The following is a 17,566-nucleotide window of genomic DNA, read 5'->3' as shown; positions in this document are numbered from 1 at the left end:
TGCTGACCATAAAGAGCCCTTTATAATAACATTCATGTTTTGGTGATAGACCTTTGTTGCTTAATTTTTTTGAATTTGGTAATGAAAAAGGCTCCAGCACAATAATCTGATTGCTGTTGGTTTAGTCTACATTTTTATGACTGATAAATTGTAAGATTCCAACAGTAGCACAGGTTCAGAAACTTGGATTGCTCACTATTAAAAGACTCTGTTTCAATATATTAAAAATACAATAATAAAATAGTTTCTTGAAATTATTTTATCCAGAAAATATTAAAATTCTAAGCAAATTATTGGAAGTACTTTGCTTCTGTTTTAGAGAAAAATTAGTTTTCAAATGAAGAAATTTTCATGTCTATTTTATAACTTTTGAGCACTTTTTGAAATCATGTTAAAAATTGTATGTATTCCAAAATGTTTGATGGAAAATAGTGTCTTTGCTAAACTACATACTGTAATTTATTTGGATTTTGAGAAGATTGTGTCCATCTTTACTGATTTTATATGATGCTTCTGTACAATATCTAAACTATTACATATCTAGTCTCCTAGCATTCAAAAAAAAATGTGCATTAAACTGATGTTTAATTAATAGATCAAATTATCAGGTAGGCATTCAGGCAACAATACAGTGCTGGCCCTAAATCTGTAGGTGACAATGTCAAGATACAGAAAAGAGATAAGGAAGAGAATAGATCATTGAGGTACAAGAGGAGAAAGAGGAAATAACCTTGGGTTAAATTGTGCTTGATTCATCCACGTAAATGAGCACCTCAATTAGAGGTACAGGTGCAAAAGACAATGGAATTATAACTAGAAGTTAAAGCAATTTTTTCAAGCAACTAGACTCCATGGTTAAATATTAAATTCTCTTATCATCAGTTTCAAGAAATACAGATTCAGATTTAATTAGTTTATACTGTGCACTAAAACTAAGTTGTTCCTTGACCCTATATTTCACAAAAGGGACAGAAAGCATATATTGATCTCAAATTAATTTTTGTTGCCTTTACAAAGGGTTTGAATTTCTTGATTCCAGTCATAGATCGGATAAGATACGTACAGAGCTTAAAAGAGATCGTTATTGATATTCCAGAACAATCTGCTGTCTCATTAGGTAAGTGCTGTGCCAAGTTAATATTAAATATTTGATTTAGAGTTTTCTTAATAGGTTTGCCATAATGCATTTCTTATAAATTTTAATTTAAACCTATTGAGGATAATAGGGGAGGTGCTGGCTAATAGATCCCACCTGGGGAGCTAGAACGAGGACTTGACTGACCATTTTGAACAGCAATGAGGAGAACCCTCAAAGAAGTTGAGAAACTTTGGAGTTCTGTATCTCGGAGGCCCATGGATATTCACTTCTCAGTGTATTCAAGGCATACAGTTGATTTTTGGATTTTAAGATTTGCAGGATATTATATCTTAGTGATTTGGAGTGCAGGCTAGGTCATGCCACTTCGTGTGTACCTCTCTAATAAGAAAATCATCCACATATTCCGATTTTGCCTATACCTTAGTTAATTATGTTTCAGTTATTTCCACCATCTCTTTACTATTTTATTTTTGTGCAGGTGGTTGATTAAATGACACCATTTGAAGGTCCATAGCTAATCCATTATTACTGCTTATCTCTCTCTTACTGTATCAGAATATCCAGATTATGCAGAGATAATTTGTATTTAACAATTCCAAATCAGCTGATCCTATTATCTTTTTCCAAATGAGAATTAATTTAGACCTTGCAATGATACCTTAAACTTTCCCCTGCAGTGAAAAAAAGATTAATTGGTCTGTAGATGCTCAGTTTGTCACTCCTCATTATTGAGTGCCCATGTACCAATTGCAATGCAATGTGACTCCCACTGAGGATCCTTCTGTATAGAATTTGGGAAAAAAACTGACTGAGATCCCTGGGATTCTATTTGTATGTTTTCAAAAGATAGATAGATAAATACTTTATTCATCCCCATGGGGAAATTCAACTTTTTTCCAATGTCCCATACACTTGTTGTAGCAAAACTGTTACATACAATACTTAACTCAGTAAAAAAAATATGATATGCATCTAAATCACTATCTCAAAAAGCATTAATAATAGCTTTTAAAAAGTTCTTAAGTCCTGGCGGTAGAATTGTAAAGCCTAATGGCATTGGGGAGTATTGACCTCTTCATCCTGTCTGAGGAGCATTGCATCGATAGTAACCTGTCGCTGAAACTGCTTCTCTGTCTCTAGATGGTGCTATGTAGAGGATGTTCAGAGTTATCCATAATTGACCGTAGCCTACTCAGCGCCCTTCGCTCAGCTACCGATGTTAAACCCTCCAGTACTTTGCCCACGACAGAGCCCGCCTTCCTTACCAGCTTATTAAGACGTGAGGCGTCCCTCTTCTTAATGCTTCCTCCCCAACACGCCACCACAAAGAAGAGGGCGCTCTCCACAACTGACCTATAGAACATCTTCAGCATCTCACTACAGACATTGAATGACGCCAACCTTCTTAGGAAGTACAGTCGACTCTGTGCCTTCCTGCACAAGGCATCTGTGTTGGCAGTCCAGTCTAGCTTCTCGTCTAACTGTACTCCCAGATACTTTAGGTCTTAACCTGCTCCACACATTCTCCATTAATGATCACTGGCTCCATATGAGGCCTAGATCTCCTAAAGTCCACCACCATCTCCTTGGTCTTGGTGATATTGAGACGCAGGTAGTTTGAGTTGCACCATATCACAAAGTCCTGTATCAGTTTCCTATACTCCTCCTCCTGTCCATTCCTGACACACCCCACTATGGCCGTGTCATCAGCGAACTTTTGCACATGGCAGGACTCCGAGTTATATTGGAAGTCTGATGTGTACAGGGTGAACAGGACCGGAGAGAGTACGGTTCCCTGCGGCGCCCCTGTGCTGCTTACCACCGTGTCAGACCTACAGTCTCCCAACCGCACATACTGAGGTCTATCTGTCAAGTAGTCCACTATCCAATCCACCATGTGAGAGTCTACTCCCATCTCCGTTAGTTTGTGCCTTAAGATCTTGGGCTGGATGGTGTTAAAGGTACTAGAGAAGTCAAGGAATGTAATCAGATCAAAATTTTCTAACCAATAGATTTTAACTTTTAACTTCACATGTTCTGTCATTTTTACTCCTTATTCTCACTTGTACTAATTGTTCTGAAAGGACCGGACTTCTTTCTGTATGACAAGACTGATGCTAAATACTGATGATTTTATGAACGTGTATTTTATCAAGTGTTAATGAATATGTGTAAAAATCACAATCTTTTATTTACTGTTACAGATAACGTGACTTTACAGATAGATGGTGTACTATATTTACGAATAATGGATGCATACAAGGTAATACAACTTGTGCATGTTATTCTTCTTAAGCATATGCCACAACTTCAGGCTTTGTGAATTTATATAACGAGAGAGCATAGGTTTCGTGTGAGAAGGAAGAGTTATGACCTTTAATGAAATGCGCATAATACCTTTAAGGACCTGTCTTGCTATCGTTAACGATGTATACACATCTGTGCACATGTATCTCCACTGCACTTAATATCTCCAACTATTAGTTATTGCATCTTCCATCTGGCAAACACATTACCCCACACTTCTCTCAATTAAAGTGCATTTACCATTTTTCTGTCCAACTTATCAGGCCATCTGCAGCTTACAACAGTCTGTGGCTTTCAAGCTCCTTGTCAATAATGTTTTTTAAAATCTATAATCTTCTAATATATATTTGTTCAGATGGTCCCAAGATGGTGCTGAGTTGTGACCTCTGTTGAGTCGCAGCTCAGATTTAGTTGTTATTTTAATTGTTTCATTTTTTTATTTTTTTTAGGTTCGAAATGTTTGTTTTTAGGGACAGAGAGGAAAATTAGAGATCAGGTTAGGGTTTAGGAACTGGGGATGAGAGGGAGTTAGAGAATAGGCTGGAGTTTAAGTCTCCATTCTGTGTGCAAAGCAATGTGGACTTGGGGCATCCATGGTGGGATGTACAGTAAGATGGCAGATGCTGGAAAGGGCCTGCCCTAAGTTAGCCGGTTGTCGGCAGGTTGCAGAATCAAAGTTCCATGCAGGCAGGAGGAACAGTTCTGATTGCTTCCTGGATTCACAAATCGAAGTTCAAAGTAAAGTTTATTATCTGTGAGACCAGAGTTTGAGACCTATAGTGTTCGGTGATTGGCGTGTCCTGGGATTGATGCCAAGGATCAAGGCCTGAGGGTCGAATTGAAAGTCTGGAAGTCAAGGCCTGTTGGCCAGAGCTGGGTCTGTGAGTCTATGCAAGTCCACTGGGGAGGTTGAGGTAATCGATAATATTGGATTGTAGAAGTTAAAAGAATATCTAATTCGTTAGTCATCTATTTCAGGCAAGTTACGGAGTTGAAGATCCCGAGTATGCAGTTACTCAGTTGGCCCAAACAACCATGAGATCTGAACTTGGGAAGCTTTCACTGGACAGTGTTTTCAGGGTGAGTAACATAATTCAGTTTCTCTTTTTTATGCAACACACACGAAATGGAGGAACTCAGCAAGTTAGACTGCATCTGTGGAGGTGAATAAACAGTCGAACAGTTTTGGGCCGAAATTCTTCATCAGGACTGGAAAGAAGGGGGGCAGAAAGCAGAATAGGAAGGTGGGGGGGGGAAGGGAAGGGCTACAGGTTGACAGGTGAAGACAAAGGTGTGTGGATGGGGAGAAGTGATGATTAAGAATCTGGGAGATAATAGGTGGAAGAGGTAAAGGGCTGAAGAAGAAGTAGTCTATAAGGAGAGAAGAGTGGACTTTGGAATTAGGGGAGGAAAACCAGATGGAGGTGAAGAGAAGTAGTGAGAGAGAAAACAGAATGCCTGGCTTGGCCGAGTTCCTCCAGAACTTTGTGTGTGTTGCTCAGTAATTTACAGCATCTGCAGAATTTCTTGTGTTTATGTTCTTTTTTTCTGGTTGTTTATTTGCAGATGTTGTTAGCATATCTGGTTCTAAGAAAGTAGTGCAGTGCTACCAGTTGGAATACAGGATGGAAAATCCAGCTCTTGTTATTGTTTGAAGGAAAGAGATTAGGGAGTAGTGACAAATGATCACTGAAATGAGATGCGACTTGGAACAGAAAATGGAGTTTATGTCCATGATTTTGTGACCTTTCAATTGCCCAAGGATGGTGATGGGTGGGGGGTGGAAATGTAAGAATAATGTGTGTTTCTTCATGTAGACAAATGTGCTGCAGACAAAATATATTGGAGAATGAGGTTTTGGTGTTAAATTACTGAACTATTAATCCAGAAACCTGCGCACCACAGCAGGTGAGAATTAAAATTCACTTAATTAAAAATACTGGAATTATAAATGGTTATTGTAAAATGACAAAATTAGCCTTTAAACCCCAAATGGTTCACTTATGCCCCTCATTTAAGGACAACTCAGCTAATCTGGCCTCTGTGATTCTAAATCTACAGCAATGTGATGTACTCTTTATTTCCCCAGCTAAGTGATTCATTTGTAGCAAAAAGACATGACTAAATATTCATTGCAATTAGCCTTAACTACAGCTGTAAATGGTTTGTTCAGTGAAGTATGTGGTTTTATTACAGCAGAGAGGAAACATTACCAGAGACTTAATAGCTTTGCATTTCTCAGGAAATTGTGCACATTTGAATAAAGCACCTGTCTTAATGACAAAATAGACAGTCTCTGTTAAAGAAGCAGGATTAGACCAGTCTTTATCACCACATCTGACAAATGTTGGGGATTCATCATACGAATTTCTCTAAAGTGAAACCATGGCCCTATAACATTAGTCCATACCTCTGTAATTATTTGTTTCAATTTGGATGCAATTATAAAGTCCAAATGACAATGAAAATTGATCTATCTTTTTGACAGATTTTTTAAATGACTGATTGTAACTAATTTTACTAAACACTGATAAGATGCAAAATGTCCCAATTGAACCAAACATTAAAGCTATCATTATTGTAACCTTATGCTATGTAATTTTTCTAATTCTTGAGAAAAAACGTAAATGTATTGAAAATACTATAATTTCATCAGTTTAAATTGACATTCATCTCTCTGACACAGTAAGTTAATTTCCATGTTGCATGTGGAAGACCAAAGATCTCTCGCATTGCTTTGCAGGAAAGAGAAGTATTGAATATGAATATGGTAACTCAGATAAATCAAGCTGCAGATACGTGGGGAATCCGCTGCTTGAGATATGAGATCAAGGATATCCATGTTCCACCTAAAGTGAAGGAAGCCATGCAGATGCAAGTAAGTATGCAATTTGAAGTTTCTTCAAGAAGATAAAAGAAAATCGGTTCATTAAAATTCTGTGGCAGGGAAGTGTTAGATTGATCAAGAATATACGATGGAGGGCACAATTACATCATAACTAATTTTAGACCTCTTACAACATGTTTTTTTGTCCACAATAAAAATTTGAGAAAACTTCTGCTTAAATATTGGAAGTTAGAACATAGAAAATCTACAGCACATTACAGGCCCTTCAGCCCATGATGCTGTGCCAACATTGTAACCTACTCTAGAGCTGCCCAGAATTTCCCTACCACATAGTCCTCTATTTTTCTAAGCTGCATGTACCTATCTAAGAGTCTCTTCACAGACCCTATTGTATCTGCCTCCACCACCGTCGCCAGCAGTGCATTCCACGCACCCACCACTCTCTGTGTGAAAAGTTTACCTCTGATGTGTGTTCCTGAAATGTGTGTTTCTTCATTCCTTGCATTTTCCCACTATTTTCTAAACTCCTCTCTGTGGCAGATACTATTCCATGGTAGAGAAGGAAGCTGGTGACTATTTTCATGGTTTCATAATGACCACCTATCTGCAACGCACCCACCTCTGTTATATGTGAATTATACATATTATGTTGTGCATCTTGATCTGGAGGAATGTTGTTTCATTTGGCAGTATACATGTATATACCGTAGATTCCGGATTATAAGCCGCTACTTTTTTCCCACATTTTGAACAGCTTTGAACTCTGCGGCCTTTAATCCAGAGCGGCTAATACATGGGTTTTTTTCATGCCGCCTCGTAAACATTTTGCCTCGTAACAGTAGACCAATAAAATTGATGAGTAGTTCACAGAGGTCCAATGAAATTGTACGATAAATCAAGCGCACTTTCACAATTAAATTATTGTAAATCAGTCATTTGTACTCACCCTCATCAACATGGAAAACACTCGAAGAAAAGCATTGTGCTGCCTTTATGGCAGTTACTTAGTTTATAATATTTTTGCTTAGTAATTCATTTGTTAGTTAAAGTTAGAAGTGTTTTAACTATATTTGTTTTCTGTACTACATCCCGGGATGCTATGACGTCACACCCGGTTTCGCCGCGTCTTGTGGGAAACGGGAAGGTGGGGGCATTACGCGAGCTCATCAGACCCGAGCACATTAGACCCGATCGCGTTACGCGAGCTCATCAGACCCGAGCACATCAGACCCGAGCACATCAGACCCGAGCTCATCAGACCCGAGCTCATCAGACCCGAGCACATCAGACCCGATCGCGTTACGCGAGCTCATCAGACCCGAGCTCATCAGACCCGAGCACATCAGACCCGAGCACATCAGACCCGAGCTCATCAGACCCGAGCACATCAGACCCGAGCTCATCAGACCCGAGCACATTAGACCCGATCGCGTTACGCGAGCTCATCAGACCCGAGCTCATCAGACCCGAGCACATCAGACCCGAGCACATCAGACCCGAGCTCATCAGACCCGAGCACATCAGACCCGATCGCGTTACGCGAGCTCATCAGACCCGAGCACATCAGACCCGAGCACATCAGACCCGAGCTCATCAGACCCGAGCACATCAGACCCGAGCACATCAGACCCGAGCACATCAGACCCGAGCGAAAACGCTGCTTTTAAGTTAAAGGCGATCAATAACTTTTCCTGGTAGGCTGCAGTATATATATTTTTACCAGTCGCTAGGAGATATTGGAATGTTGTTCGTGCTGTTCAGTAAAAAAGTATATGCAACGTAATTTGTGTTACCGATACGTATGTATATTTAAAAGTAGCCGTATTACAGGCACGGTTCGAAAAAAAGCATTTGCAATATATATTTGTTTGTTACCATATGGATTTAATTAAAAGTTAAAAAATCCTCACGTGTAATATCTTTCTGTGTAAATATCTCATATTACAATGTGGGACACCTGCGGCCGAAAATCCGGTGCGGCCTGTACAAGTAAAAAATTGATTTTATTTCTAAAATTAGAACATGCGGCTTTTAATCAGGTGCACTCTGTAGTCCGGAATCTACGGTAGTTGAGAGTCAATAAACTTAAACACAGCCACAGGGATAGGGATGAAAGCTAGACTGCATCAAAATTGTTCCTTCCTCCTTGATGGAAGAACATTTAGTCATGTTCACAGTCTTATCCACTTTCTTCACTTTATTGTATATGCACAATGGAGTTTATTCCAGTTCCATACAACAAATTGTAACTAAATAGCTGTACTCTATGTCAGTTGAATAAGGTTTGAAATGGTTATTTTGTGTTATATATTATCTTTTTCAAAGTTCTGTCTGACATCTATGTGGAATGTATAAAGGAAATGTGGATTATTGATTTTATTGCACTGTTTTAGGTTGAGGCTGAAAGAAAAAAGCGTGCTACTGTGTTGGAATCTGAAGGGGCCAGAGAGGCTGAAATCAATGTTGCTGAAGGGAAGAAACAATCTCGAATTCTGGCTTCTGAGGCAGCAAAGGCAGAAAAGATCAACCAGGCTGCAGGTAGGCTCATAGCTGATGGACCACCTTGTATTCTTACTGTGAGGTCTCCCATATGCACTATCAAAATTAATTTTCTCAGTAAATTGTAGGTTCTGTATGCTGTATTTCTAAAGTATTTTGAAGAATGATGTATGTGATGCATATTACTGATAATTTTTGTGCATCAGTTGGTGGGTTAGAGACACAAGTGTCTTTCTAGTGATTTCTAAATGCAGTCACTAATGGGAGCAAAATGTCATCCTTCGCATGGTCACAAGAAATTCTGCGGATGCGGAAAAATTTGAATAACAATGCTGGAAGAACACAGCAGGTTAGGTAACATCTATGGAGGGAATAAACAGTCGACATTTCGGTACTCGTGATTTCACCTGTTTATTTCCCTTCATAGATGCTGCCTAACCTGCTGAGTTCGTTCAACATTTTGTGTGTGATCCTTTTCATAATGCTGCCCTCAAGTAACCGTTCACTAGATCTGACATGTGTATCTCCCAGTGAAAGAATAAACAACTTGATAAATCAAGCTTATTTGTTAGTAAAATTATGTTGAAGCTAAAAGTGGAGCTGCTCATGCTATCTTTCTTACCTAAACGTCTCGTGCACATTTTACACTCCACTCTTTCACCTGTTCATAGGTGAAGCCAATGCAGTCCTTGTAAAAGCAAAGGCAAAAGCAGAGTCTATTCAAATGCTTTCTGAAGCCCTGGGTCAGCAGGTAAGACCAAATGAATCCACAGAATTAAATTACCTTCAGTTCTGATTTTGTGCTGCAATAGAGTGAAAAAAATGTTATTAACTTATACTTCATGTTTTTTTGTTTATTTGATTAACAGTATGGAGATCAAGCAGCTTCACTGAGTGTAGCGGAGCAGTACGTATCTGCCTTTAGTAACCTGGCCAAGCAAACAAATACAATTTTACTTCCAACAAATACAGGTGATATCACAAGCATGGTGTCACAGGTAAGATGTCTTTTAAGCTTCAAGATGTTCTGCCTTTCAATAGTCTTTTATTAAATGTTTATTCATTTCCATGATGTGGGCATCACTGCCAAAACTAGCATTTGATGCCCTTGAGAAAACGATGCCACATTTTAATTTGACACCCTCTTATGGAAATAAACTGCACAAATGAAACTTAAGTACAGATAACTTTTATCATGCACTTTTAAAAAAAAAGTTAGTAAATGAGCATCTCTTTGGACTGCTTTGTGTATACAGTTACGGTTATATGGTTATGGATCCTGCCACGGTCGTAGGAGCGCTGTAAAGATGGGTCCCCATCTCTCATAACTGTGGACGAGTGCCTGGGTTGTGGCAAAGCTCTCTCCAGTCCACTCCACAATGTTGTTTATCCATTTCTTCCACTGTCTTCCCTTTTTTCTTTTCCCTGAAGAATGGTCTTTGTGTGTCTACCTGATCTTGTATGTGGCCGTACCTTCTCAGTTTCCACTTCTTTACTGTGGACAGTAGATCTTTTAGTGTCAGGTGATGGTTCTTCATACTTCGTCGTTTGAGACATGCTCTGTATAGGAGATGCCGAGGGGCCTTCTGAAGCATCTCATTACTACTGCCTGGATCTTCTTTTGTAGTTCTGTTGTCAAAGTCCATGATTTGCATGCCTACAAGAAGATGGAGAGCACAACTTCATCCAGGAGTTTCAACTTGGATCTGTGAGCAATGTTATTGTCTCTCCTGATTAGTTTAGTCGGTGTTGCTGTTGTTTGGGCTGTCCTTGCAAGGACTTCAGGCATTGATCCTTCTTGGTTGATGATGGCTCTAAGACACTTGAACTGTTTGACAGTCTCTAGTTCTTGTCCACTGACTGTAATTTTTGTTGTGATTGGCTCCTTATTCTTATCAACTTGGTTTTCTCTGTGCTGATCTCCGTGCCATATTTGATAGATGTATCATCCAGATGGTTCACAAGGCAGGCTAATTCATCCTCACTTCCTGCCAGCCCATCAATGATATCAGCGAACCTGAGGTTGGTTATGATCTGTCCTCCAATGCTGACTGTACCAATATGGTCTCCGGGGCATCTGCCATTATTTGATCTAGGAAAATGTTGGAACAGCTTGCGTGAAAGGAGACAGCCTTATCAGACTCCAACAAGGTGTGGAACCACTCTGCAACAGTGCCTTGAACAAGTGCTGCACTGCTAGCCTTGGTGTAGAACTACTTGGTGGTTTGGATCAGCTTCTGGCCCATGTTGTGTCTCTTCATTGTGGCCCAGAGTGCATCATGCCCCACACCCTATTGAATGCCTCCTTGAAGTCTGAACATGTGGAGGATGTCCTGTTGATGTTGGTTATATTTCTCGCACAGTACTCGGAGGTTGAGTATCTGTTCTGTTGTACTACTTCCACTTCTGAATCCATGCTGCTCTTTGGTGATTATTTCTTCTGCCTGTGGTTTCAGTCTGTTCAAGATGAATTTCAACATCACTTTGCTTACATGGTTGGTAAGACTTGTGGTTCTATAATTCTGGCACTGCTGTAAATTGCCTTTCTTGAGGAGAGAGAGTATGAGTGATTTTTGTCCAGGGCATTGGCCATTGCCTGGTCTGCCAGATTTTGTTGCAGATATTGGTGAGGATGTCTTTCAGTGTTTCTCCTCTATGTTTTATCCGCTCAGCTGGGATGCTGTCTATTCCTGCAGCTCTCCCATTCTTCTGCGATCTTCTGGCTGCTCCTGCTTCTTCCTGGAGAATTGGAAAGTCATCATCGTTTGACAAGTCCTGGCTTGCGAGTATGCTGGGGTCTCCTTGGGTCTGATGGTTGTAAAGATCTGAACAATACTCCGTCCATATATTGAAAATATCTTCACCTTCTGTGAGACAGTTTCCTTCTTTGTCTTGGAAGATGTTGACTTTTGACTATCTCTGTTTAGTTCACAATTTGGAATGAACTTGTTCAGGCTATCTTCTGTCTCTGTACACTATCTCTCAATCCAATCTTCCTTGGCCTTGATCATGCTTTTTCCTGATCTTCTTGCTGATGCGCTACAGCTCCAGTTGTTCTGTTCTTAGTTTTCTTCAGGTCTCTTCTAGTGTCACGCATTTCCAGGATCTTCTGTTATCCAGGGTTGGGTTTTCTGGCAAGTGTTTTCTAAGTATCTCATTGGCTGTTTCTATCATCACTGAACTTAGCTGTCAACACATCAGAATTTTCGTCAAGTGTCAGCAGTGGGGTAAATTTTCCAACTGTAGCTTTGAAGGATTCAGCAATGGAATCTGTCCAAGTTGAATTTCATTCTGATGTTCTTGGGCTTCTTGACTTTCTTCAGACTGATTCTAAAATTCATTATCACCAGGTCATGGTCACTTCCAATACCAGCACCTGGGAACGTCTTTGTTGTGGCTCTCTTGACTCCAGACCAAACCAGTTCTGCACCAGTATATAATCAATTTGGCTATGATGTATTCCATTGGGTGCATGCCAGGTCCAGCGTCATGATGCCTTGTGCTCTTCAAGGGTGTTTGCAAATACCATGTTTTTGTAGCTGGCAAACCCAAGTAGGCACAATCCTTGCTTGTTGGTTACGGTATTACATGAGGGGCTGCAGAATTCCTTCCAGTCTTCCAGTACGTCTTCACTCATCTTGGCATTCGAGTCCCCCTGGATGATTAGAATGTACTTTTTGTCCACGTTGTCAACAGTGCTCTGGAGTTGGGTGTAGAATTCCTGTACCTAGCCATCTTCGTAGTCAGTTGTTAGTGCGTAGCCTGTATTACTGTGATGTTGAAAGGTGCTGTTCTAGGGCAAATGGAAATAACCCTGTTGGAGACTGGGTGGTACATGAGTACTGATTTCTTAATGCTCTTGTTGACAAGAAGTGCTACGCCACTGACACATTTGTCAAATTCTCCACTGTAGTCTGACTTTGTGGAGTCCCACGATGTGCCAAATATACCTCTCTAGCTTATGTGCAAGCTCCTGCAGTTTCCCTGCTTGAGCAAGTGTTCTCACATTCTATGTGGCTAATGAGATGTAGTCTTTGCACAGATCTTCTGTGGTGCACCTACACCAGTACACCTCCGTCCTGGCGTGCAACGGATGATGCAGTCCTTGGTGACCCGGGCGACAACCGATCCAGTATGTGGTCTATTGCTGTGTGCATCATGTCACTTGTCTTTGGTTGGTGAGGCCTGGCGGCATCCATGCCTCTCTAGGCCAGACAGTAGCCAATGTCCTCCAACTCTGGCTCGCCCTAGTCTGGAACACGTGGCCATTGTACTTCTTCAGGGGCCTCATCCACCTTGGATGGTGACTTTGTTGACAGAGTCCTTCACCCAATAGTGCTGTGTTAACACCAGCCGTCGCGTCATTTAGCCCGCCAGCTGAACCGGTGTACCAGGGTGTACCACTTGGAGGCAGACATGAGAGATTTAGAGATGGGTGAGGACCAGTGATGCCTGTCCACTCTACTAGGTAGAGTGTAGCTGTTAGACATCAGAGGTACAACCTCTGTCCAGATCCTCCTAGAGTCTAATTGTCAAACCCATAATAGTAATATAAATATTTGATCACAGTTTTGAGAATGACCCTGAGATAATTACGTAATTGTCCATAGAAATAAAATGGAAAATAACTTGAAGAAGACTTGGAAAGTGATGACCAAAACAGATTTGAGGTCACTTTTGAGAGGTGAAGGCAAAAGAAGAGTAACATCTAAGTACTGGACTGAAAAAAAAGACTTTATTTCGGTAGCTTACCTAAGCTAAATATGTGGCAATGAAGAATAAAAAGAAGTTTCAAAGATAAATTGAAGACATATACCTAAAATGAGATTGAATGGAAAAAAATCTGTAGGTCTGGTATCACAACTCCAGATTAAGTTTATTTGTTGATAAAATTATGCTGAAGCTAAAAGTGAAGCTGCTTGTGTTATGTTTCTGGCTTGTGTTTCTTTTCCACTCTATAATAAATATAGAGAGGAAGTACTGAATTATCTGTTGTAGAAAGGAAACAGTGATTCAGATGGCTGTTGAGTAAGAATGCAGGTTGCCAATGACCATTAAAGAAAATAGCAAGAGACACACAATAGCATAAACACACACACTGTTTGAGTGATATGAGGAGATGGCATTGCTGATGAGGTACCCTGTGCAAAATTTCAAAAAGCATCCGGAAAACTGGGATTAAAGATGGCACCAAATAAAATGCATCACACATGCGTGATATGTGAGAAATCTCCTTAGACCATGCTACCTCCTTCCTTTTGAGTATACCCAGTTTTCATTGCTCCACATTTTGTATCCTCAACTGCTGGCATCCAAGCTCTGGAGTTCCTTTCTAAATGTTCCTGCCTCTTAACCACTCTTCCCCCTTGTAAAATGCCCCTTAGAGTGAGCTTCATTTCAGTTTATTTCTTCCTGGGTCAACATCAGAGTCTGTTTGATAAAGTTCCTTTAAATTACCTTGAGTTGTTACCACAATAAGGGCACTGGATAGGTTGGGGGTCACATTGCAGTGGGATTACTAGAGTGAGAAAATGAAGAAGAGGGAGAGGGAAAAAATACAGGAAGTTGGAGAAATTCATATTCGTGTCAACAGGTTGGAGGCTACCTGGACTGAACATGATATGTTGCTCCTCTAACTTGAGAGTGGCCTCATCATGGCAGAAGCGGAGGCCAAGGACAGACATGTTAGAACAGGAACGAGGATAGGAATTGAAATGGTTGGCCACTGGGAAATTCTGCTTTTTATGGAAGGAGTTGAGATGCTCAACAAAGTTGTCCCCCCAATCTACAGTGCATCAGATCTCACTGATGTGGAGAAGGTTGCACCAGGAGCACCAGATACAGTAGACGACCCCTACAGATTTGCAGGTGAAGTATTGCCTCACCTGGAAGAACTGATTGGGGCCCTGAATTGATGTGAGGGAGGAGGTGAATGGGCAGGTGTAGCACTTGTACCACTTGTGGGGATAAGAGCCAGGAAGGGGATTAGTGGGGAAGGACAAATGGACAAGGGAATCACGAAGGGAGCAGTGGAGAGTGAGGCTGGGTTTAAGATGTGTTCCACCCCAGCAGCATCCATACCTGCACTGATTTAAACACAGCATCAAATGGAATCAATCCCGAACGAGCCCCCACAATTGTGACCCTCAGGCTCGCCCACTTGTGTTTGTCTAGGGGAAACAGCCTTCAGTCCCGCCAAACTGGGTAATCACGTTTGTGTGAATGCCGTGTAATGTACCCCCAGTTACAAACCCACAACGTAAAATATCAGACAGTACACCATATGCAATTAAATTATAGTCTTTATGAATCTTAATCTGAATATAGGGTTGGTAATTAAAATAAACAAAACCAAAAAAAAGGGCCCAAGTCAAAGTCAAAGTCCCCGTTGTTGCTCACTCAGTAGTCATTCTTCCACCATCGATCTCCTCCAAACGTTGCCGACCTTTGGACCCTCAGATCCCAGTCCACTCCGTCCAGTGGTCTACCAGGTCTCTCCACACGCGTCTTCCCTCTTCGTCTTTCGACAAAAGACCGCAAAAAACCCGGCTCCCAAACACACAAAGAACAACATTTCTCCCATTGGATAGCCACTGAATTCCAAAGCCCCGTTATCTCTAGTCATAACTCAAACATTGCCGCTACAGAGAAACCATTACCTTAACAATGGAACATTACATAGAAGCCATTACATTAGCCTTAGCAGTGAAACCTTACAGTGTGTCACAGATGTGCTTGGTGGTAGGGTCCCTTTGAAGATTGTGGAAGTTGTGGAGAATGATGTGTTGGATACGGAGGCTCATGAGGTAGTAGATGACCAGAGGAACTCTATCCCTGTTGTTGTGGCAGAAAGATGGGGTGAGCGCGGATGTGTGGGAAATGGAGAAAATGCAGGTGAGGGCAGCATCACTGATGAAGGAAGGGAAACCCCATACTTTGAAGGAGGAGGACATATCTGGTGTTCTGGAAAGGAAAGCCTCATCCTGGGAGCAGATGTGGCAGAAACAAAGGACTGGCATTTTTACTGGAGACAGGGTGGAAAGGGGTATAGTCAAGATCACTGTTGGAATTGATGGGTTTATAAAAGATACCAGTAGACAGTTTGCCTCCAGTGATGGAAACAAGAGAGATGGCAGAAAATCTTGGAAACCAAGGTCCAAGTGTCTTGTTCAATTATGAGTAATCTTCAGAAGTATGTAATGTTAAAATTAATGACCCAGATTGTGCCAACTGCTGGCTGGAACTTCTGGAAATTTGCTCGTCAGTGTCATTGTGTCGTGGGTTTGCATGCTATAGTGCACAGGAACGTAAATACAGAATATGGTTTCAGGCGTATCAGAAGCAGGTTTAAAAATTATAGTCCCTATTATTTTGGGTTTCATTTTTGTTTGCCTTTTTAAAAGTTTCTGTAAATACTGGCAATCATTCAAGAGTTCAGTTCCCATTCTTCATTTGTGAAACCTGATGTGAATGTGAACAAATGCATCAAACAAAATGTCAAGTCTTTACCCTTTCCAAGAAAGTTTAGTGCAAAATAATCAAAATTGCCAACTTGACCTTCTAATGATTATTCCCAGGTTATTGATATGGAAGAGCAATCTGTGGCCTAATTGTCCATGATTCCTCTGGGTTATTTTTGTTAACTCATGCTAGAGATCAATCCTGGAAACGCTTCCTGCTCTGTCGGATTTACTGCACTGCCTTTATTTGGTAGAATTTCAGTATTACTGATTTGTCATTAACAGAAAGTCTGAGCATTTGGCTTTTAATGCCAATATACTTGTGTTTAATGTGTATTCTGTATGTTTGAATTACATACTGTATTTGCTGTCATTGCTTTGACTGGACTGCTTTTTGGGAAGAATATTAATTATCTCCATTTATACATTAAAGGCCATGGGAATTTACAGTGCCCTCAATAAACCAGAGACCATGAAAGAGAAACTGACAAGGGGTGCTGCTGATACTGATGAATCATCACTAGCCAGTGGAAATTGAACATTTTATTCAGAGACATAACAACCTGAGGTTTCAACTGAATAACAAATGAAAATTGAAATTGCAGAATTTCACAAATTCTGACTGTTCTGAGATGAAGATATGTTTCATTCATGACACAGCCAATTTTATACTCATAGAAGAATTGATATCGTTGGCTGCCTGTAGCTTATATGCCTTCTGTTGAACTCCATCATGGATATAAGAAAAAAATAGTTGAATTGATTTGGAGGGATTTGTAAAATTTCCTGAGAAATGAATTGAATGTTTAATAATTTCTTTTTCAGCCTCAAAAGTAAATGTTTGTGGTCTTGGTATTTTTGTTTTGTCATGTAATTATTCATATTGTTTTCAAATGGGGATAAAAATTAACAGTTGTATTTGCGATGATCCAAATGTGAGATGTTAACCTCGGTGGGAGAGGGTTTGTGTGTAAAGGAGAAAGTCAGAAAAATGGAAAGGAGAAACAAAAGGTGCTATTTGGAATAAATGTGACTAATATGACAAATCTGATATAATTGTGATAAATGTATGCAATTAAAATACACAGAAAATTTAACATGATGCATTACAGCAAACGTATTGCAACTCTTTTTTTCAAATTTTAAAACAGGAAATGATTTATAGTTCCAAAACAAATTAAAAATGTGTGTTAATACAACCATTGTTGTATAACAGGATATTTACTTATGCTGCATGTTTGAAGTAATTTAAAAGCCCATTCTTTGAAATATTACAACTGTTTATTTCTGACAACCTGGTGTTGGTATGGGACCAATACTCAATTGTCTGGGCTATGAATCTGGATCAGCAAG

General features: G+C 40.2%; 1 protein-coding gene across 1 annotated transcript in view; it reads left to right on the top strand.

Annotated features, from left to right (window-relative positions):
• The window catches only part of stoml2 (stomatin (EPB72)-like 2), a 46,830-nt gene extending 29,515 nt beyond the window's left edge, over positions 1 to 17,315 (top strand). Inside the window, exons 3-10 of the mRNA XM_073064345.1 lie at positions 1,018 to 1,117; positions 3,304 to 3,362; positions 4,385 to 4,486; positions 6,150 to 6,284; positions 8,648 to 8,792; positions 9,425 to 9,504; positions 9,623 to 9,751; positions 16,647 to 17,315. Coding sequence (XP_072920446.1) covers positions 1,018 to 1,117; positions 3,304 to 3,362; positions 4,385 to 4,486; positions 6,150 to 6,284; positions 8,648 to 8,792; positions 9,425 to 9,504; positions 9,623 to 9,751; positions 16,647 to 16,751 — 855 coding nt within the window. The 3' untranslated portion in view covers positions 16,752 to 17,315. The remainder of the gene's footprint in view (positions 1 to 1,017; positions 1,118 to 3,303; positions 3,363 to 4,384; positions 4,487 to 6,149; positions 6,285 to 8,647; positions 8,793 to 9,424; positions 9,505 to 9,622; positions 9,752 to 16,646) is intronic.
• The last annotated feature ends 251 nt before the right edge of the window (positions 17,316 to 17,566 follow it).

This window comes from Hemitrygon akajei, chromosome 13, assembly GCF_048418815.1.
Source record: "Hemitrygon akajei chromosome 13, sHemAka1.3, whole genome shotgun sequence".
NCBI classification, from domain to species: domain Eukaryota; kingdom Metazoa; phylum Chordata; class Chondrichthyes; order Myliobatiformes; family Dasyatidae; genus Hemitrygon; species Hemitrygon akajei.
Note: the sequence above shows the minus strand (reverse complement) of the source record. Positions and strands in the feature narration are given on the sequence as shown.